The following is a 23,461-nucleotide window of genomic DNA, read 5'->3' on the forward strand; positions in this document are numbered from 1 at the left end:
GTGTAGGAGGAGGGGCTGAAGCTTTGTCCTCCGAGCTTGTGGGTTGCTTTCTGATCTTTTCGTTACCAGGCTAGCTAACATCTTCAGCGGAGTTGAGGGGATGTCGGTCTCTTTCTGTTTACAAGGGCTTCAGGTGTGGTGGGTGTGTCGAGTGAGGTTCAGCGATGGGTCTTGTGGTGGGTCAGGGGTCATCAGTGGGAGGCTTGTGATGGGTCTTGTGATGGGGAGGTTATCTCAGATCAGGGCCATTGGGCTTGCGCAGGTTGGCTGAAGTCAGTGCTGCCTTTGGTTGGCTGTGCGGTTGATTCGGATTATTCCAAGGCTGGTTGTAGGTCAAAGCGTCTGTCAATGGAATTGCTTGTGGAGTGCCAGACTTCCATGAACTCACAAGCATGGCAGGTGGTAGCCTGGCCGATGGCTTCTGGTCTTGCGCCAATCGAACTGATGCCATTTGGTGTGGGTAGAGATTAAGGATCTGGGATCGTGGCATTTGACTGCCGGTCGGGGTGCGTGGATCCTGGTTTTTAACTGACGTGATGTACGCATCAATTAAAATAACGTTAAGGACAGCATTTAAAGACTGTTCTCCTAGTCGGTACCGCCAGAATGCACCACGTAAGGGTCAGGCGAAAGATGGTAAAACAACGATCAACTTCCAGTGTTTTCAACAAATATCTGTAGATTTGGTAGTTGAACCACCCTGATAAAAAGCCAGTTTGAAAGTCCATCAAAGCATTTCATCCCTTTTTCAGGCAGTTGACCAAGATCTATGCAAACTGACCCGTTTGTCAGTCTCAATGCTTTCAGGTTTATGAATTTCCAACGGGCTGTTTCTGTAAACACCCTTTTTTGTCCAATTCCTCTTGAGGCGGTTTCCTTCACTAATACCCCTACCCCAATAGTTGTGGCCCTGGCCCATATTTATTAATAATGACTTAGCACAAACTCATTCAATTGGAACAACTTGGAAACAAATTGTGGCAGCCTGTTGTGATTCAGGGTCAGCCTGTGGGTTCGGCAGTTGGGTCGGACGACTCAGAGGAGGAGGAGGGGGGTGTTGAAGACCTTGCTGAGGGGGTTGAAGATCTTGCTGATGAGAGCCCTCAGCCAGGCCCCTCCCACTTGGTCACCACGGAGACCCAGCTGTGTGAGCCTGACAGCGTGGATGAAGATGACCCACAGCTGGCCCTGTTCAAGGACGCCCGACGCAGGAGGCAGTCCATTAGGAGTAAACAGAGGAAGGCAATGGGGCTTCTCGGAAGGAGGCAGAGAGAAGCCACGCCCTGAACTCTATATAAGGGGAATGTGTGGGGAGGGCTGGTTTGCTGAAGGCAACCACTTGGATAGTTCCTGTTTCTTAAAGCTCCTGTTTCTTGGTTTGTCTTGTTCCGTTTGTTTTTGTAGTAATAAATTTGGCAGGCGTAATTCCAGCCTCTTGCCTTCTTGTAAAAGGGGTTGTCCCTGCCTTTTCTGCAGGGCCGGTAGCAGGCTGGTACAGAACACAGCCAGCCCCCCCCCCTCAAACCCCCCTCATCCCCATGAACTGGAAGAGCAAATGAGATTTTTTTTAAAAAAAAGTAAAAGAATAAATAAAATTGTTTTATAACCTTAGACAGAAACCATCACAGCTCCACCTTTTAATTTAAAACGTTTCCTCTGTGGCTTTGCTCTTTTCTGCTTTTTCTTTTCGAAGTGAGACAGGAGAAGATAAATCTTCCCCCAACGGGTCAAGCTCTGTTTGAAGGCCTTGGTTGACTTGCCACTTACAGTATATTTGTCAACCAAGGGAGAATACCCTGGTTGTGGGAAAACAGGTATCAAGGTGGATGAATGATCTTCCCTTCCTCTCCAAATTTGCTCGCATTTTCTGGGGCTCTTAGCATTCGCTTTGAGTTATCTTGCAGCTGTTAAAATTTGTCAACATACAGCATCAGCCTCGGTCAAAACACCATAGATCATTCTCCTTGGATGGGTTTTCGGAAGAAAAACAGAATTCTGCTATGAGATTTTTATTTTTATTTTTTTGGAACAGGTTATATATAGTACTATAAAACGATTCAGCTCTTAGTTTGCTATTTTTGTTGGCTTCTTCCTCTTTCTAAGTCTCCTGCAATGTTTTAAGCAAACCTTTTGCATGTTTCTATTTAAATTTTTTGAGCTTTAAAAAGGAAAAAAAAGGAAAAAAAACCTTTCTTCCTTTGTCCCAAAGCTGCTTTTTTTTCAAGAGGCAACTGGATTTTCTCTGTTTACCTTTGAAGACGTTTCATTTCGCCTCCCAGAAGCTTCTTCAGTTCTTCTGCAAAAGCTTCTCGGAGGAGAAGCAAAAGGTCTTCAAGGAAAAACAAAGAAAAATCAAGTTGCCTCTTGAAAAAGCACCTTTGGGACAACCACGACCGGGATGACTGAGAATCTCCCTATAAATTCATTCCTTTCTTTTTTTTTGCATTTTGTTAAAGGCACGACCAATAAAATTGGTCTAAAAAGCCCTGACTGGTTAAAGAAAAATTAAAGTTCCTCTAACCAGAATATCAAGTTGATTCTCAGATCTTCCTATTAATCAAAAGACTGTAGCAAAACCCAGGGATGCGCCAGCTGTATAATATTATCGTGCTGCTGGCTTGGCACACCAACCCCCATTTTCATTTCTATCTTTAGTTGTGTTATATCCAAAAGCAATAATAAAATAAGATCAGGGAGAAGAGACAAGAGAGCAAAAACACTCAAGAACCATTTTCTTAATAACAATTTTTTTGTTCTTTTTTTTTTCCCCACACCGGGAATTGATGCAAGGCACATTTTAAAACCCATGCATTTCAGGCACCGTTTTTTAATTATTAATATCGGTGGTTCTGAAGGCCACACGTCGATCTAGCGTTCTCTTTGTGCACATGCAGGGGAAAAAAAATTGAACTTTGACAATCAAGATTTTAAAAGAACTGGCTACGGAGGAGGCAGTTGCAGATCAGAAAAGCAGGGGGGGTTTTTTGGCACCCAAAACGCATGCGTATCCTTTCTTCCTTCTGATAAGGGGTGGTTTTGCCCTCGCGCCAAGCAGAAAAAGGAAAAAAAAATAAGCATTTTTCAACGCACCCGCCCATCGAGCGAAGATGAAGCGTCAAGAAGGAAGGGGAAAAATTGAGCAGACCAAAGACACGGGTGGGACGTTAAAAGACGGTGCAGCCAGACACATGCCATTTCCCATTAAACCGTCATAAACATTGATTAAATGTGGCAATCAGCAGCAAGAGAGGAGAGTCCATCCTGTATGTTTTCATTAGGGTTTGTGTCTTGGCACCTTAATGTTCAAGGAACGCCGTCTCTTCTGAAAGTGCACACTCGGAAGAACCATCCTGGGCACCAGACCACGCTGTCCTGTAAATCTGACGAATAAAAGCAAGGAGAAACAAAGCCACCTCCTCTGATTCTCAATACTCCCTCTCTTCCTTTCCCCCATTACCACTTTGTCTCAAAGTCTATTTTTTTTCCTGGGTTTTATGAGAAGAAAAATGGACTGCTGAGGACCTCCAGTGGTTCATCGTCAAACAGCAGCTGGTTAAAGACAGACTCAACCTCTGTCAGATGGAGGAGGAGGAGGAGGAGGAGGGTCTGTTGCTTGAGCCAGGGGTTGGACTAGAAGACCTCCAAGGTGCCTTCCAACTCTGTTAGGAGGAGGAGGAAGAGAAGGAGAGAAGGGTTGGACTAGAAGACCTCCAAGGTCTCTTCCAACTTTGTTAGGAGCAGAAGGAGGAGGAGGAGGAGGAGGAGGAGGAGGAGGAGGAGGAGGAGGAGGAGGAGGAGGAGGAGGAGGAGGAGGAGGAGGAGGAGAGAAGGGTCTCTTGCCTGAGCAAGGGGTTGGACTAGAAGACCTCCAAGGTCCCTTCCAACTCTGGGAGGAGGAGAAGGAGAATTGAGATGGATATAGTGCCATTTCAGTCCAACTCCAAGATCAGAAGGTAAATATCAATACAGGGAAATTAAAGTCACACAAGGGAACAGCAGCATTACAGGAACAATTACATGGATTTAATATTCTGTGTGGGATGCTGTTTGAGTGCACAATTTAACGAACAGCTCAGGGTTACCCAACAGTCCAATTTCTGGTTTTTTAAAAAAATATAGCAGTGTGTCTTAAAATTGTTGTTGTTGTTGTTGTTGTTGTTGTTGTTGTTGTTGATCATCGCACAGTCAGCCGGATGTTCAGAGTGGGTTTGGCATTTTTGTCTACCTACTGAGTCCTTACCAAGGACCTGGGATAGGCAGATGTGGACGTTTGATGGTATTACAGATCTCGTCACAGGATGGAAGCAGTTCCTAGTAAGGCCGCCTTTTGCAATTGACTGATGGCGAATTTTTCAATGCCGATGATGGTGTCCAAGTGGTGCTCCAGTTGTTTTGGGGTTGCACCCAAGGCCCCTATTACTATTGGTACTACTACCTTTCCTTGCCTTTGCCACAGTCGTTCTATTTCTATTTGTAGGTCTGTGTACTTTGTCTTCTTCTTCTTTCTTCTTCTTCTTCTTCTTCTTCTTCTTCTTCTTCTTCTTCTTCTTCTTCTTCTTCATCATCATCATCATCATCATCATCATCATCATCATCATCATCATCATCTCTACCAGCTATTCTAAACCAAGGAGGCAAATGTGATCACTTCCTGGAAGAGTAGCTGGGAATGGAGGGGGACAAGTAGGACATCCCTAACAAGAAGTCCCTTATGAAAACCCCAAGTCACATAAAATGAATTCCAGGGCTGTGTAAAGAGTTGGGAAACTCCTGGAGGAAATCAAAGTTATCTTGACCACATCTAAAGTTCTTGTTGAATCCTAGGACCTCAGTTGGCTTGACAGCCCAATGCTGAATGGCCTGTAAAGTTTACATCCATGTTTTAAATCATACATCGGTGCCCTAATCCATGTCCATTGACAGACAGAAAAGTTCAACGTAAAATTGATTCGCCACTACTGTACACTTGAGCTGTATCACCCTTTCAGATAAAATTTGGTTGCGTGTTCACATTGGCCTGGATCAAAGATCACAGGTACGTTTCATCCAATGTCACCGATAAATTTATTATATACCTCCCGAAAATAGATTTTCTACGTGAAACCCAAGAAATCCTTTTGCTTTGCTCTGTGACTCTCGTAATACGTCCTTTGATCATGAGACCTGTTTAATTTAGTGGTTCAAGTAACCAGGCTAGAAATGGTGAGATGTGACTGTTTTTCAAACTTATGACCGCTGCCAGCATGCAGTCCCCTTTTACGACCTTCCGACAAGCAAAGTCAACTGGGAGGCCAGACTGACTTTTGCAACTGTCTTACTAAATAGTAAACTGTGGTGAGAAAGATCATAAAAATAGGGCAAAGCCCGCTTAAATTTTGGGTTTGCAAATCGTGATCATAAGTCGAGGATTATCTGTATTCCTAAAACAATTTTTGTCGCATGGCCTAGAACAGGGGTAGGCAACCTCGGCTCTGTTATGACTCATGGACTTCAACTCCCAGAATTCCTGAGTCAGCAGCTGACTCAGGAATTCTGGGAGTTGAAGTCCATGAGTCCTAAAAGAGCCGAGGTTGCCTACCCCTGGCCTAGAATAATCATCCCAGGATTTCCCAGCCGGAGAAAGTTACTGGTTTATACTGTAGTTCTTGCCTCCATCTCTACCATTTTAGTCCCTCGTCCAACCATTACGTTTGCTTCAAGCAGCTGGTAAACAAACGAACAAACAAGACGATTTCCTAACTGTCAATCGATTCTGTCTAGATGCCGTAACATTCTGATTTTCAGCGATGAAAATACAGTTGATCGGAAGGGGACAAACAGGAGAAAAGAGAGGGACGAAACCAAAACAGAACCAAGAAATATTGCTGTGGTGTTTTGGTTTTTTTTTCAACGTTGCCCCGGCTTACATGGGCATAAAACGTCATGGGGATAGGAGACGCCACTGCTTCATGCAACATAAAAAAGAAAGAAGAGAACAAATGAATATTCTCCACTGGAAGGAAGACAGACTGCACTCTGGGCTACAAGGAACCCATTGTTACTCACAATAGATCACTATCAGTGTGTAGTTAAAATATAGTATGGGCCGTGTTCCAAGGCAGCAAGAGAAAAAAATAAATAAATCACAACATTGTCAATAATCATCATCTGTTCAGGCAAATCTTCTTCATAAATAACGGTGCACACGCAATCTTGCAAAGGAGGAAGGATCCCAGCTGGAAACAAAATGATTTAATACAAGGAGGAAAGGAATGAGTAAGCACAGCACTTCAGCTGGATCTTTCATCTCCGATGGCTGTGTCCAAAATTTTAGAAGTGTAATTCAGCTACATAAACTTGGATCAATTAACGATGAATCTTGCCGTGCTCAATCAATGGGAATCAGATGCACAAATACAACAAGAGTTTTGTTAAAAGCTTACTTTAAAGAGTTTCATAGATTTTTTGGGGGGGAGGAATCATGCATGCTTATTTTGGGGGGGCAGGTATCTCCCTCCTGTCAGAAACACCCTAACATGGAACTTGTTGCTTTACTAAAAAAAAATGACATTATTGAGCGGCACACGAATGCTGAAACCAGTTTCAGTAACTCAAATGTTAACAAAAGTACATTGGGTTAATTGCAATGTGTACGCAGAGCTAAATCTTTTTTTTTCCCTTTCTTTCCAATTTAAATTAAAATTAGAAAATTAGGAATCAAAATAAGATGCAAAACCAGACACATCACACCTCGCAGCCTCGCTACAGTATGGATCTTTGCGCAAGAAATTCATTTCTAACCAACATAGATTCTCTAATTACCCCTGGTTTCGTGAAGCTTCAGAGCTGTTTGCTGAATTATTAATATTTGGCTTAACAGGTTTGGACAAATAGCTATGTAGGTCAGACTTACTTTGAGACCCTGACAATACCGAAGCTAATATTCAGAAACCTCTGAAGGGATGTAAAACCTCAGATGCATTATTAAAGAACTTGGCTTTCAACTAGCCCAGGAAGCTGCATGCAATTAATGCCAAAATAATTATATGTATTTTTCCCGCAGAGAAGATGTTCTTTTGCATTTCATTCACCTGTTTACAAAACTTTGCTCTCCGGCCTTCTTTTTCTCTTTTTCTAGGTTTAGCAAATCTGGGTGGGCTGGGGCGGGGGGGGGGGGGCAGGAGTATTAACGTTCTTCTAAATTAAGCCTTTGGTTTATGCCAGAAATACAGTGCTTTAAATCAAGCCTATTTCGATCAGTTGTCATGGCTGCCTGCAGCTTCTCGGTACCACTGAAATTGTCTGAAATGAGCCCCATTAATTCTCATGAAATGGAAATGATGGTTTATTTTCCAAATCTAGTCATACCCCCCTCAAAGTGGAATGGGGCAACTCACTGCAGCCAACTTGCCGATTTGCCACAGCCAACTGACTTCAATCAACTCTGCATGACCGATTCGCTATGGGACAACTTGCCGTGGTCAACCTCACCGTGGGACAATTCGCCGCGGAACCATTCCCCAATTCAATTTAATTGTTTAAACTAATGGATTGTTTTACTTTTTGTCATTCAGGTTTCGTTTTGTCTCTCCTTCGGCACCCTTCCCTCAGCGATTATATTCCAACACTTCTTCGCTATTAGTGCAACTCTTGTTCAGCGGCAAATTGTCCCATGACGAATTGGCCAAGATGATTTGTCCCACAGTGACCGCAAGTTGGCCGTGGCGAGTTGTCCTAGACCCGCCCCCCCCTCCTCAAAATGCCAGAAGCTTTCTCCATGATCTTGATCCAGTAACTTAATGGTAGCTTGTATGGTCTGTAGGCTACATGGAAAATCAGCGTGACCAGGATGAGATGCATAACAATTGATACGTATGAGCATTTTCTTGTTTCCGAGGAACATTATTAAGCCACGAAAACTTTCGTTTCTGAAGGGCCAAGCAAAGTGACATGGACCAAGACAGATGTTTAATTTTCTTTTCAAGAGGAGGAAAAAAAGTGCCAGCATCTTTCTCCACTGTTATCTTCCTCTCAGCCGGGATAGTTAATAAGGAGATATGGATAAGCCTAACTTTTAAAAAAACAAACACCCAAAACCTGACGTGGCTTATTGGAACTACGTTGTAAAAAAAAAACAAGCCCCAAAATCTGAACTGAAGTTCTAAGGATCGAACGGCATAAATGTTCCAGAGACAGCGCACATTAAAATGATTTTTTAAAAATAATTTCCTAAAGAAATTAGATTGCAAAGACGAGGCAAGGATGGGTAACAGCACTATAGCTTTCCTACAGTACAGGAAGTCCTTGACTTATTGGCCACATTTCCGTTGCTAAGCAGGGCAGTTGTTAAGCGGTTTGTGCTCCATTTTATGACCTGTTCTGCCACAATTATGAAGGGAATCACTGCTTAAGGAAAACCATGCGGTTGTTAAATGAATCTGGCTTCCCACATTGGTTTTGTTTATCGTAAGCCACTGGGAAAGTTACAAATGGCGCTCGCATGACTCCGGGACAGGGCAACTGTCATTAAGTACAAGTCAGTTGCCAAGCACTCAAATTTTGATCATGTGACCATAGGGGCTGTAAGTTGGAAAATGGGTCCTAGGTCACTTTTTTTTTAGTGCCGTTGTAACTTTGGTTACTAAATGAACGGTTGTTAAGTCAAGGACTGGCTGTAGTGCTAAAGTGGTACAAATTTACTTTTTGCTCCCCTACCCACCTTCAGTCCGTGTATAAATCCCAGAAAACTGGGTTAGAGTGATCATTGATTTTTTTTTCAAAAGCCTAGAAGGGGTGGGGTGGGGGAAAGAAGAAGGGTGTGTTGTGGATTAAAAATTACTTACGTCGTTTGCAGCCACATTTTTTTATCCTTTTGGGATCACTGATGTCATCGTGACACGCCTTGCAATAAAAGTAGGCCCTGGAATGGAGGGAGAAAGTGGATAAAACTGACGTTTCCCTTAATTCATACAAATGAAATTAGCTCTGCAATTCCTCTCCGCGAAAAGCGCCAAATTAATAAAACACGCCAGCCTTAATTTCCTTTAACCTTTGGAAAGGTTTAGACATTTAAGGAAGGAAACATTGGCTACGAGACACTTCATTTCAAAATCCCAGCTTGGGTGGTTGTGTGAGTTATCCAAACACATGAGAGGGGGGTGGGGACGAAAAACCGTTCTTGGCAGAGAAAAGGCAGTTGCAAAGGGCCCTGATTTTCAATATTTTATGCATATATTTTTTTTTTAAAAAAAGACTATTTGTTCCACTTAGTTTCACATGGATTAATGCTCTGAAGGAATTCAAATATGGTTGTGGAAGAGATGCAGAACGATAGCATTTATGGTTGGAAATTGCAGGGCCACGCTACCTTTGCAGGTGAATACAGGAGAACAGAATTGGAAGGGACCTGGGAGGTCTTCTAGTCCAACCCCCTGCTCAAGCAGGAGAACCTATACCTTTTCAGACATATGGCGTTCCAGTCTCTTCTTAAAAACCTATACTTGGCTTAGATTCTGAACGCTCTGTGGATTGGGGAGAATTTCAGCTCAACGCAGTTAAGAGAATTGCATGTATATGTTTTTTTTTTCTTCTCTATCGTCCCCAGGATGTGTGACTGACTTAACGACCGTAGTGATTCAATTAATAATTGTGGCAAGAAAAGTCATAAAATGGGGCAAAAGTCACTTAACTCTCTGGCTTAACAAGGGACATGTTAGGGTCAGTTGCAGAGATACAAAGAGGATTACCTGTAATGAAGAAGAAGAAGAAGAAGAAGAAGAAGAAGAAGAAGAAGAAGAAGAAGAAGAAGAAGAAGAAGAAGAAGAAGAAGAAGAAGAAGAAGAAGAAGAAGAAGAAGAAGAAGAAGAAGAAGAAGAAGAAGAAGAAGAGGAAGAAGAAGAAGAAGAAGAAGAAGAAGAAGAAGAAGAAGAAGAAGAAGAAGAAGAAGAAGGAGAAGAAGAAGAAGAAGAGGAAGAAGAAGAAGAAGAAGAAGAAGAAGAAGAAGAAGAAGAAGAAGAAGAAGAAGAAGAAGAAGAAGAAGAAGAAGAAGAAGAAGAAGAAGAAGAAGTTGGAAGGGATCTTGGAGGGAAGAAGAAGAAGAAGAAGAAGAAGAAGAAGAAGAAGGAGGAGGAGGAGGAGGAGGAGGAGGAGGAGGAGGAGGAGGAGGAGAAGGAGAAGGAGAAGAGTGATCAAACATTTACCTTTTCACTTCTTTGGAATCACTTGCAATGAAGAATCCTAGCGTACCTTCTTGAATTTTCACGTGGTTCCCAGGATTGATTAATATGCTGGCCAGTAAAATGGAACAAAATGACAAACAGGAATCAGAGAGAGAGAGAGAGAGAGAGAGAGAGAGAGAGAGAGAGAGAGAGAGAGAGAGAGAGAGAGAGAGAGAGAGAGAGAGAGAATGCTTGTAGCAGCGTGCTACTTTTCAGCTGCAAAACCAAATTCATTATTTCTTATTGCTTCATTATAGGGGGCCCATTAGTTTGGCAAATCCCCAAAAAAAAAGAAAGAGAAAAAAAGGCAATTAGAAGCCTTTTTTTTTTTTAACGAAAGGTTTCAAAGCACGAGCTGCATCGAAACATCGAGGCTGAAGCCGAGTTCAACTCAAGTCTTTATCTTAAAACTTTGCTCAAGGCCTGAGCGACTTCAGTTAGGGGTAGAAAGAGGGAGTGGCGGGGGGGGGGAAAGTACAAAAAGCTTTTGTTTTGTTTTGTTTTTTTGCTTTGGGATAAATATTAACAAAACCATTATGATTGATGCAAGGAAAAATGATTCCCATGGAAAGCATTTGCTTGAGGAAACAGCCCCCCAGTCTTCGGGCAGCTTAGCCCCTTTGTGCCAATTTCTGTTGAAGTGGGGTGTTACTAATGGCCCCCCCATCACTCTCAATCACATGAGTTATAGCATAATACATACATTCATATTTATTTATATGCTCAGGGGGAATGGTACAAGACAACCATTTACGATTGCTAAAGAAAACAGAAACCGGGTATCATGGTTAATCATTTCTCCAGCCCAAAGCCCCTTTTTCAGAATGAAAATGAATCAAAACAAGCGACTCATCCTTGCGCGAAAAATGAAATCAACCACATTTCAAGATTGAGACTAATCTCATCGGACTGACTTCTGGATTCCTGACCTAGTAGGTTCTTCAACAGGAATGAAGACTTTGGACAAACCAAGGTACATTTTAACAGAGCCAGGTCTGGGTCTTAGACCCTGATTTTGGGAGGAAGAGAGGGTGAACGTGGACAGCTATCATGAAGTAACTTAACTTGCACATCTGTAAATAATGGAAGTTTTGGTAGACATTTACAGGTTTCCCCCACTGAGTATTGAATGTTCTATCAATTCCAAACACGTGACATCAAGAGAAGGTGCCAAATCCACTGGGATGCAAGCGAACACATCAACCACATATTAAGCGGTCATATATGCTCATCCCGCGAGAAATATCCCCTCCCCCCCAACCGAACATGTTTATAGTTTACTGTGTCTTATTTTCCTTTGCATACAGATTCATCATCCTCTTAGAACAAGGATCTCCAATCTGGGCAACTTCAAGACTTGTGGACGTGAAGTTGAAAGTCCACAAGTCTTGAAGCGGCCCAGACTGGAGACCCAGGTCTTAGAAAACTTTGGTAACTAGACAGATTAAAAATGTAATTGACAAATATGTAATGTGGAATACATTGTAAGAATGCGCCTGGTCTCGTACAGTATTTAGTGAATGTCAAGATTTTCAAAGGAAGTTTGTTTTAACGGGACTAAATCGGGGTGTCAAGTTGCTAGCCTGCCGGCCGGAGGCCTCATGGCGAAACCATGCCCACCCCATTGCCGGCAATGGGGAAAAAGTTGCAATACGTCACGTGACATTGCGAGCTTGACACCCCTGGACTAAATGATTCTATGTCCCATGTGCATATTCCCATGACCTGGTCCTGCTCCACTTTCTTAGCATTTCTTATTTTAATGGAATACATCCTACGAAGGAAGAGGGGAAGAAGGGAGGAAGAATTCGTATTGTTTCAAAAAAAGCACGAGGTTAATGTAGCTCAACAAAATGCTTGTACGGGTGGAATTCACAAAATTGGTTTCTTCCTGGAAAAATCGTAGGCCTAGGCAATTTTGCATTAACTTTTAATGCCATGGTCCAAGATAAGATCTAATGGTTTACACCAGGTATGTCCAAACTTGGCAACTTTCAGAGATGATGGCTGGAGAATTCTGGGAGTTGAAGTCCACCAGTCTTACAGTGGCCAGGTTGGGAGACCTCTGGTTTACACAAGGGCAGTTATTGGTTGTTGTGATTCGTTTGTGCTGCTGAAAAAGCCAACCCCCTTGCAATATTTATTTTCTAGGACTAAATGCGTTTCGGAAGCGTGCTTCCCATCTTACGCCTCTCTGGCTTCTGTTAAAGCAGATCATCTTTTTCCCAGCACGAATTTGTGTAACGTGAATTTCAGGTGAAATGTTGATGCCTCAAGGAAGGACCAGAGCGGTATGTGTGAGGTCTGAAGGATTTCCGCAAACCCTTTTCAAAGCATTTTGAAAATGAACACTTTCAAAGCAGTTTGACGGAGCTTCTAAGGGAAATTTGATGGTTGTTTTTTTCTCTCTCTCTCAATTCACAATTTCATCTTTGTTAAGTCAGGAAAAAAAAGAGTTAAACATGCATGCAATGTTTGTAGGAAACAAAGACTGCCGTGATTAGAATCAATTGGGACTTAGTAGAAAACATGTTTTAAGGGAACGAGACAGCAAAAGCACATAGATATGAACACAGGGCACAAACAGTGCAAGATACACATGGTAGAGTTTCCTGCGAATATCTGCGAGAGTAAAAGGATCCTGCTTCTTTCTGCTATCTACCCGTAAATGGTATTCTTCTGGAAATATCTGAAGGGCACATAATTTTGCAGGAAGAACCTGTGGTTAGACCTAATGCTGCTAAGTGGAAACTGTTTTCAGATTTACTATCAGGCCTAAAGCATCCAGCATCTCCACTATTGCGTTGGAGAAGAGAAAAATAATTGGCATTAATAGCAAAATCTCCACTTCCCCTTCCTTAGATCGATAATGACAAGAGGGTTTCAATACCAGGTCAACCCGTCTAATTCCATCTAAAACCTCTTTTACCACTTCCTTGATTGTTGCTAAGGCAATTAGCAATAGGTGTGAATGATATAAAAGAGGGGAAATTTTTTTTCCCCTCTATGAAGCAGCTAAACTCCAGTTGCCATTGAATTTAACCTGCGGTTTATTTTCAAATATGGAAGTTCTTTCTTTATCTTTTTTTTTTGAAATGCAGCAAAATGTTTTGCTTTTTAATTTTTAATTTGTTTTAGGAGACAAGCCAAAGATCCAAAGGATGATTCTGAGCTTAATAATTATTAGCATATATTTGCATAAAAGATTATTATTATTATTATTATTATTATTATTATTATTATTATTATTATTATTATTATTATTATTATTATAGGAAGGAGCTATGGTGGTGCAGTGGTTAGAATGCAGTAAAGGTAAAGGTTCCCCCGCACATGCGTGCTAGTCGTTTCCGACTCTAGGGGCCGGTGCTCATCTCCGTTTCAAAGCCGAAGAGCCAGCGCTTGTCCGAGGACGTCTCCGTGGTCGTGTGGCCGGCATGACTAGACGCCAAAGGCGCACGGAACGCTGTTACCTTCCCACCGTAGCGGTCCTTATTTTTCTACTTGCATTTTTACATGCTTTCGAACTGCTAGGCTGGCAGAAGCTGGGACGAGTAACAGGCGCTCACTCTGCTACGCGGCAGTCGGGATTTGATCCGCCAAACTGCCGACCTTCTGATCGACAAGCTCAGCGTCCTAACCCACTGAGCCACCACGTCCCTTAGAATGCAGTATTGCAAACTAATTCACTGCCCACAGCCTGGAGTTCGATCCTGACTGGCTGAAGGTTAACTCAGCCTTCCATCCTTCCGAGGTGGGTAAAATGAGGACCCAGATTATTGGGGGCAAATAATGCTGACTTTGTAAACCGCTTAGAGAGGGCTGTAAAGCTCTGCGAAGAGGTATATAAGTCTGAGTGCCTTTGCTAGTTCTATTATTAATCAATATTGAGTTCAGAATCAATTTGGTGTGGTGGTTAAGGTGGCGCCAAGCTAGAAACTGGGAGAATGTGAGTTCTAGTCTTACCTGGGGTACAAGCAGGGATTTTTTTTTTTGGTCATAGAATACCCAGAATGGAGTTCCGGCACCTTTTTTGGATGGAACCTTGTAGGGTAGGCAAGGCGGGTTGTATGACGTGTGTGAGTTTCGGCACTTTTATTTATTTTTTTTACAAAATAAGCGCTGGGTAAAAGAATAGCTGGATGACGTTGGGCTAGTCCCTCTTTCTCAGCCCTAGGAAGGAGACAACGGCCAGAGCACATTGAAAAACGTTGCCAAGAAAATTGCAGGGACTCAACACTGACTTGAAGAGAAAATCCCGGTTGTTATTATTATTAAAACAAAATACAAGGAAGGGGGTCCGATTGTTCATAAGATGGGTAACATTTTTCAATGTCCGAAATCTGGGCTGCTTTAGGCCTGGCAGACATCTTGAATCCTGCAACTTCTGTTGAGGCAGATTTCCTGAATTTAAACCATATTTTTAAAAAATGGTGATTAAAAAGATGCAAAAGCCATGGGGAATTCAGGGAGATTAGCAAGTCATATGCAGGGTGGAAGTGTCGACATTTTGGCTGGACCCCAAATAGCAAAATCTAACCTTGAATGCAGGAAATAGATCCCTCTCTGGCATTTTGTCCCATACAATTGCTTGAGCGCCTGTTACTCGTCCCAGCTTCTGCCAACCTAGCAGTTCGAAAGCATGTAAAAATGCAAGTAGAAAAATAGGGACCACTACGGTGGGAATGTCACGGCGTTCTGTGCGCCTTTGGCGTCTAGTCATGCCGGCCACATGACCACGGAGACGTCCTCGGACAAGCGCTGGCTCTTCGGCTTTGAAACGGAGATGAGCACCGGCCCCTAGAGTCGGAAACGACTAGCACGCATGTGCGGGGGAACCTTTACCTTTACCTTTTTATTGAAAATTTCAGATATCACGTCACACAATTATCAGATGGGCATTTCTATCCCTGAATTTTATTCCTGAGTACTCATCATTTAATTATTCATTTTCTCAAGTCTGGAGACAATGAGAAAATCTGACTTTCACATAAACGTATCTCTACCGTTGTTCCAAAGTAAAGGGTTTTTTTTTTTAGTTATTTGTTCTCGATGGGGGAAAACTAAAAGCTTTACAGTTCTTCTATCTATTCTTATTATTCAGTATTCTTCCATTGCGATGTGACTTTTAATATACAATGCAATCCACATTTCAGTTTTATTTTGCCTGTTTATCATAATGAATTTATGTTGATTATGAATCCATATTTATATATATATATAAACCATATATATATATATATATATATATATATATATATAAACCATATATATATATATATATATATATATATATATATATATATATATATATATATATACGTATATACGTATATACGTATATATATATATATATATATATATATATATATATATATATATATGTGTGTGTGTGTGTGTGTGTGTGTATATATGTATATATGTATATATGTATATATGTATATATGTATATATATGCTTTATTTCTATATGGAGCATTGATGGCCATTGTTAAAATCATTGCCAAATTAACATCATATTAAAATACTAAAAGCTGCATGTAATTAAACAGCAAGCGAAATTCTCGTTTCTTTTCCTTCCAGCCTGAAGTAATATTTTCAATTGTTTTCTGTTAAATATTAATTCAAATGAACTTCAGTTGGATCAGAATTAATGATAGCCCTACTGTGATTGGCCAGAAAGTTAAATGTCAGCTGACATTCTTCTATCTCCCAACTTAATGTGGCTCTCATTGTAGGATAAAAGAAAGACAGAGTGAACTATATGGCAGAAAAATCCATATCATTGTAAAGAAAGTGATCTAAAAGAGTCCTGTGAATATTTGTTCATTATTTAACTACCATTTAGACCAGTGGGGAATCCTGGCAGACTGAAATCCACACCTTTTAAAATAGCTGAGGTTACGGAACACTGATTTAGGACAAGGGGACATCTTTAATAAGGTGCTTGATATTATTTCCTGCTAGGAAAGCGTAAAATTTCAGTAGAACTCTACCTTGCCTTAGTTAAATCTTAAGACAAATTTGAAATGTGGGTCAAACTGTTCAGCCATTGCTCCGTCTGTGAAAATAAAGCTTCCAGTTCTATGGGTCAATCTACACGTTACATTAAGCACAGAACACACCACCGACTCTTATGTTTGATGGGCCGTGTGGTGGCTCGATGGTTAAGATGCTGGGCTTGTAGGCTGGAAAGCAGGCAGCCAGGTTCAAGAACGAGCGCCATGTGACGGGGTAAACTCCCGTCCTCACCTCAGCTCCTGCTAACCTAGCAGTTCGAAAACATGTAAATGTGAGTAGATAAATAGGTACCACTTCAGTGGGAAGGTAACAATGCACAATGGTCTTGAAACAGAGACGAGCACCCTCCCCTATGTCAGGGGTTCCCAACTGGGGGTGCGAGGCAAGATTCCAGGGGGGTGCAAAAACTTGGGTTTGGAAGTTTCAAAATTATACCGCACGTGCATAATTTTTGTAAGGGGTGTGAGAATATATCGGAAGCGTTCCAGGGCTGCAGCGTATAGAAAAGGTTGGGAGCCGCTGCCCCATGTAGTCAGAGTAAAATCCATAGGGATTCCTTACTTCTGAAGTAGGATCCCTAGATTGCAACCTTCATAAACACAAGGGATGGGATCTCGTTGCTTGCCTCATTTTGACCAAAACAGTGTCACAACATCATTCTGCAAGTGTCTCTCTCCATTTGGGTGCAATGTTGCAACGTGCATAGAAAAAAGTAAGTCTTGTATTGCAGTGGTATAAATCTGCCTCCCTCATTCTGATCAATCTTCCCTTACCCTCAAAGCTGGCACTGCAGAGAAAGAAGCTTTAACTTCTCAACATTTTACTTATGTTGTTTGCTGCCTGGACATTTTTTTTTATCCTTTATTCCTAACATCCACGAAGGAGATAGAAATTCAGAAAACATAAGGTGGGGGTGGACGGAATTAAGCTTTAAAAAAGAAAAAATCTCAGCCTATAATAATTCTCTCTCAACTATCTTTGGAGCCAAAAAGAACGGTAGGTCAGTTATGCGTTACATGCTTAATGCAACATGTAGTTTAACCTTCAATCTCCTTCTGATAGTTAGAGATCCTTCTTGTAAATAAAATGCCAATATTTTCTTTTAGGTCTTGGATACTAGGGAAGCTAATGGCACATCAACTGCTCTAATATTTCTCAAGGAAAAAAATGAGACCAGAACATTAAAATGCATACTGTTGCATCAGCGAATAAGTCCAAATTTCTGTCTTGTATGCATCAGTACTGAAAGCATACTCAAACATCTACAATATTCTGAACTCAGATAGAGGTCGAATGTCAATGCATTTCAATGGGATGAGTGACCAAAAAAAAAAAAGCCATAGTAATAACTTTCATGCGATGGTAGATGTGCTGTACCATTCCCCGTGCAATTAAGATCACAATAAAATATATTTTTCACCACCACGATGCAGTGCTGCATTTAGTGTAAGAGAGATGGGACATTCCTGGTTGCAGGCAAAGTTTTCTTGAAGATTGGTCCACGGGCTATGGCAAACAGTCCACTAAGATCTCCTTAAAATGAACTTTACTCGTTGAAGTATTTATGAATGACAGGGGGAAAAAATGGCTTTCCCCCCCCCTTTTATTTATTTATTTATTTATTTATTTATTTGATTTGTATACCGCCCTTCTCCCTAAGGACTCAGGGCGGTGAACAGTGACATAAATGTCAAAATGCACAAATACAGAAAATTGAGAATAAATTAAGCCCTACTGCCCAAACGTAGAAGATAAGTTAAAAACCACAATTAAAATTAAACCCGTCAGACCAGACCGGATTGCTTAAATAGATATGTTTTTAGATCGCGTCGGAAGGAGCGAAGGTCGGGAGCCATCCGGAGCTCAACCCGGTAAATGGTTCCATAGGTCAGGCGTGCCCACAGAGTTTCTGGAGACCATATTCATAAATTGCATAGAGAACATGCACAAGTATTGGTTTTGGGGAGCATATAATCTCTCTGCTAGCACTCTCCAGGTTTTTTTTCCAGCTAATGTTAATGCAGGTTTACAAAAAAGAGGAAAATAAATCACCCATAGACAACAACGAAAAGACAAATGACAAAACACATTGTAAAGCTACAGAGCAGTATTGCTGCATCATCACTACAGCAAGCCGTGCTAAGTGTTGCTCCCAGAGAATTAAGTCTTTCGTCATAGATGGGGACGGCTGAAAGATTTAGGAGCTTTTCTTTTACGATGCCCAAATTTGCCTTCAGTCAAAGCGGATCAAGCCCAACGTCTTCCAAAGCCGAAGGGTGCCCACGAACGAGCAACTGATTGCTCCAACTTAAGCAAGATTTGTGTCATTCTACACTGGGAGCAAGCCAGAACACTTTTCAATCACGCACACTTTTTTTTTCTCCCCCACCCCCCCACAGCTATGCATGCCTTTACCACGAGGTTCAAAATTACTGGTAAACAAGAAGCCATTTAAGAGGTGCAACATCTGCAGATCCTCTGAAGATGCCAAGTGTTGCAGTAACTTCTCTGCAGTTGGATCATATGAATAATGCCAAACTGTCAGGAAGCCAGGTCTCTTGTTCACAAATCTACTCCACGTCCACAGGATAGAAAAACGGAACAGAAAGAAGGTCACAGACTACACAGAATGAGAAGACAGAAGCAGGAAGAGGAGAAATAAAACAACCGGCTAAAGGTATGCCATTCAAAAAAGGCTCGGCGGGAGGGCTCAAGAAGTAAGCCATGCCAGGGTGAAGTTAGAGGCCTCCCGATGAATGAAATGAAAGAGAGATCAGAAGGGATTTGGTGACCCATGCCTTGTTGTTTTTTTCGAGACGCAACAACTGAATGGAAGGTTAGGTGGAGCAGTGGGCTAATGCCTCCTTAAGTAACACCAGCTGCCTGCAATTAGTGCAGGTTCGAGTCCCACCAGGCTCAAGGTTGACTCAGCCTTCCATCCTTCCGAGGTAGGTAAAATGAGGACCCAGATTGTTGGGGGGCAATTAAGCTGACTTTGTAATAATGCCGCTTGGGGGTTTGTGTGAAAGCCCTAACAAGCAGGCATATACATAGAATGAAGGCTACTGCTAAGCTTGTAAGCCGCCCTGAGTCTTCGGAGAAGGGCGGGATATAAATGGAATTAAAATAAAAATTAAAAAATAAAATAAGGTTGGTTCACGTTCAGTACTGAATGCCACCCGCACGATGAACGCAAAACAGACCGGCACAAAGGTCAACCCAGTCAAATATTCCAGTTTTTCTACAAAAAAACAAAAAACCAGAAGCTACACCAAGGGGCCACGGTTAGAACTGTAGTAGCTTCTGGGTGGGCTGATATTTCAGTTATTCTGATTCAGGGTTCGGCTGAACGAAACCCTGAACAAAATGAAACCAAACCCCCCCCCAAAAAAAAACCTGAAAAGGCATTTGGACTCTACTAATGAAGAGTGGAAGGGATGGTGGAACAGGAACTCTGGAAGAACGCTTGATGTGGGAATTTGAAGGGAGGGGGGGGAAACATAAAAGCAACACGTAGCAAAAGTTAATAGACACGAAGCAGACACTGTTGTGAGGAGATGCAAGTACACAAAAATGGGAAGAGGAGTACTGGACAGGAGAGACAATTCTCCTATTGAACGAAATCTGAGATAATTTTTCCTATCAGCTTAATCATTTCTCCTAAGGCAACGGGACTAAATTTAATTTAGGCGGGGCGTTATTCCTGCAAAGAAGTTAGTGCAGAAGACACACACCAAAAAAAATATAAAAAAATATATGAAGAAACCAACTGTTCTCTCCTCTTTGAAACTTTGGGGCTCTCTCTCTCTCTATATATATATAAAACATATGTATATATATATATTATATATATATACATATACAAATGTGAAAGATAGACAAAGGTGTTATCTTCCTGTATTCTTGGTAAGGAATTAGTCCTGAAGTTAGAAGGATTGGAGGTAGGAGTGAGGTTGGAAGGAAAGGTAACGAAGAATGCATACCGTTTTCGGCTTCTGCAAACGACAAGAAAAAAAATATTGCAAATCAAACACTTGGATAAGAAATGAAGAGACACCCCAAAAAAGGGGGGGGCGCGAAATGAAATAAATAAATAAAGTTAATAACCCCACAACACTTTCACTTTGTTTTGAAATCCTCCAAATCTATTTTCCTTCCTTTTTTTAATTTATTTATTTTTTTAAAAAAGGAAGTTGCGCTACAAATGAGGACAAATAAAATGGAGAGAGACAAGGAGCCAGGTCCAACAGAGGGATAAACATGGGGGGGGGTGTGGAATGTGAGAGGAGAATGTTATTTTTTTATTATTATTTTTATGTTTCACTTTTTTTTAATTAGAGCTGGCAAATGAATAAATAAATAAAGCCACCACCAAATTAGAATTTGACCAAAAGGAAAAAAAAAAGAGAGAGAGAGATCGTGGCTTTTTAACGGGCTCGTGTGGAATTATACAGTTATTTTAGAAATTTTCTCAAAGAGTACAGGGACGTTTCAATTTTTTTTTCACTTTTCCTTGAAAATTCAAGGAACATCAAAGGCCTACGGACTATATTTCTTTTTTTAAAAAAATTCAGCAAGGTATCTTTATTCGATCCAAATGGCCAAATATTGCATGATGCTTAGAAATCCCTTTTTACCAAAGCTGTAGTGGGGAAAAAAAAACACACAAATGCAAAGGGATTTCAGGGGGATACCTTGATTCTCAGATCCGTCATCCAGCTAGGAATTGGAAGAAGGACCAATTTCGCTGCCTGTTTTCACAATACACACATTTTGTCTGGGGGCATCTTCCCCAAAGATTTAATTAACAACGTAAGCATGTTGCTATGGGCTATGATTTTCCGCATGGCAGGAACATGATTGAAGGTTTGAGCAAAACTCTTAGTAGACCATCTTCAACTCTATGTTGTTACCACTGAACAGAAGTGTTGATATCACTAAAGGATCAGTGATTAATGACCTTGGTTCTGCTTATCTGCATTTAAAAGAAAATTCTGCATGCAAACCACTCTTTCAAGCCTTATCTGTCTAAATTCCCGGGATTCTTCCTTAATCTAGGCCAGGGGTAGGCAACCTTGGCTCTTCTATGACTCATGGACTTCAAGTCCCAGAATTCCTGAGCCAGCATGGGGGAACTATGGCCCCCTCATGACTTGCGGACTTCAACTCCCAGAATTCCTGAGCCAGCATGGCTCAGCTTGGAAACTCCCTTTCCCCTCAGCGTGGCTGGCTCAGGAATTCTGGGAGTTGAAGTCCACAAATCATAAAAGAGCCAAGGTTGCCTACCCCTGATCTAGGCTAATCCAGGAGTCTTCCAACTTGGCCCTTTTATGACTTGTGGACTTCAACTCCCAGAATTCCTCACATGTGCCTGGCTGAGGAATTCTGGGAGTTGAAGTCCACAAGTCATAAAAGGGCCAAGTTGGAAGACCCTTGGGCTAATCTAATATGTAATTCCCAAGTCCTTTTGAAGGCCACAAAGGGGGTCCATTCAATTAAAGGGGAAATAGATTGTCCAGTACTTCTGAAAGGGAAACAGTGGCTATTAAACACGTTAGTAATTTGCAACAAAAGAAATTACGGCAGAGAAACAGACGTGGAATTCATGAACGTAAGTGCTAATGAAAGCTTGGGCAAGCAATTGTTGTTAATATTTCATTTGTGTTTGTTATCCATTTTAGTAATGAGCAGCCTGGGTCAAAATCAAGTTTTGTTTTGTTTTTTTTTTTCATTTAGATCGTATCAAGGGAGCTGCAAGAGTGCCAGTGTTTATTGTCAATGTATTCCTGAATGAAATGGTGAAAAGGCTGGCGCTCATGCTTCTTGGAAATGGGATGTCTCTAAAATAAATCAATGTTCGATAACATAAAACGAATAACCGGGGTCCTGGGAATTTTTGTTTTGGTTTGGTTTTTCGCACATGGTGTCTTACAAGAGAGGCAAATGACAAAACAGGGTTACGATTGCCCTAAACTCTGGCATAAATAGGAAATTTGAATCTGGGTTTTACGTAAAGCGCACACTTCACAAAGCAATGAAGAAGAAGGAAATTAAAAAAAAAACCTGACACAAGGGTGAAACCAATCGATAATGTGGAAAGAGAATATTTTTTTTTAAAAAATGACAAGGGCAGATTATGGGTGTCACAGAACTGATCTCTGCTTGAAATGACATCCTGATGCTAAGGCATCTTCGTATGCAGGGGAAGAAATGTAACATAGTTATAAACTCATTTGAGGTGTTGAATTCCAAGGGGCTATTTCAAGCCTGCCCGGAAGTACTCATTTTCTACTCCTCTTTGAATTCTTTGAATTTTTCAAAGTGCTTCCCAGTCACATCAGTAGGTCCAGCAGGTTTGACCCGTTCTGTGAAAATAACTATGACGGTATGTCAGATGTGGCTGCCAAATGTTACCTTTATCGTGAAAGGAGAATATTTGTAGCTCAGGGTTAAAATGAGGAGTCCTTGGTGCTCTCTGAGCTGAGTGGTTTTCTTGCAGAGGTTGCAGGACCCAACTAGGGAACATCACCAGTGCTACATGGAAGGGTATTGGAGCAGGAGGAGAAGGAGAATTGTGGGGTCCCTGGTGCTCTCTGAGCTGGGTGGTTTTCTTGCCGACATTTCATTACCCAATGACTAGCGTTGATGATGTTCCCTACTTTGGATAATGAAATGTCGGCAAGAAAACAGAACAAAACAGGCTCAGAGCTCAGACATCCTCAAGGACCCCTCAAATGTAGATTTAGATGGAGGTTTTACTCTAAGCAGGAGAAGAAACTAAAGGAGAGAAGCTGGGGGGAAAAACTTGGTTCACCTTGAACTATGCAAAAGGAGGAAGGACTTTTTTTATTACTGGGGAGAGAACCAATACATAATTTATCTCTGTGATTTTTTTCTCTGACATGTTTAAATTGAGAAAGTCAGATTAGGATGGAGAGACCCAATCATAATTCCCTTGATACCATGGAATTCACAGAGGTCAGTCACTCATATCTCTCTCTTTATATATATGTATAGATAGATAGATAGATAGATAGATAGATAGATAGATAGATAGATAGATAGATGTATATATATAGATGTGCATATATATATATACAGTATGTGTGTATGTGTGTGTGTGTGTATATATATATATATATATATATATATATATATATATATATATATTTATATATATATATATATTTCCATAATTCATATTATAAAGTCTATAATTAGGCCAATCAATCCTATGTATAGATT

General features: G+C 41.2%; 1 protein-coding gene across 3 annotated transcripts in view; it reads right to left on the bottom strand.

The window, feature by feature from the left end:
• Positions 1-23,461, bottom strand: part of LOC308669163 (calcium-activated potassium channel subunit alpha-1) — a 463,457-nt gene that overhangs the window by 127,000 nt on the left and 312,996 nt on the right. For all 3 annotated transcript variants that reach the window (XM_081329724.1, XM_081329723.1, XM_081329725.1), the window contains exons 17-18: positions 10,179-10,265; positions 8,823-8,899 (exon numbers count right to left, since the gene is read on the bottom strand). In XM_081329724.1, the coding sequence (XP_081185850.1) occupies positions 8,823-8,899; positions 10,179-10,265 (164 nt within the window). The remainder of the gene's footprint in view (positions 1-8,822; positions 8,900-10,178; positions 10,266-23,461) is intronic.

Source organism: Vipera berus (assembly GCF_964194415.1).
Source record: "Vipera berus genome assembly, chromosome: 5".
Lineage (NCBI taxonomy): Eukaryota > Metazoa > Chordata > Lepidosauria > Squamata > Viperidae > Vipera > Vipera berus.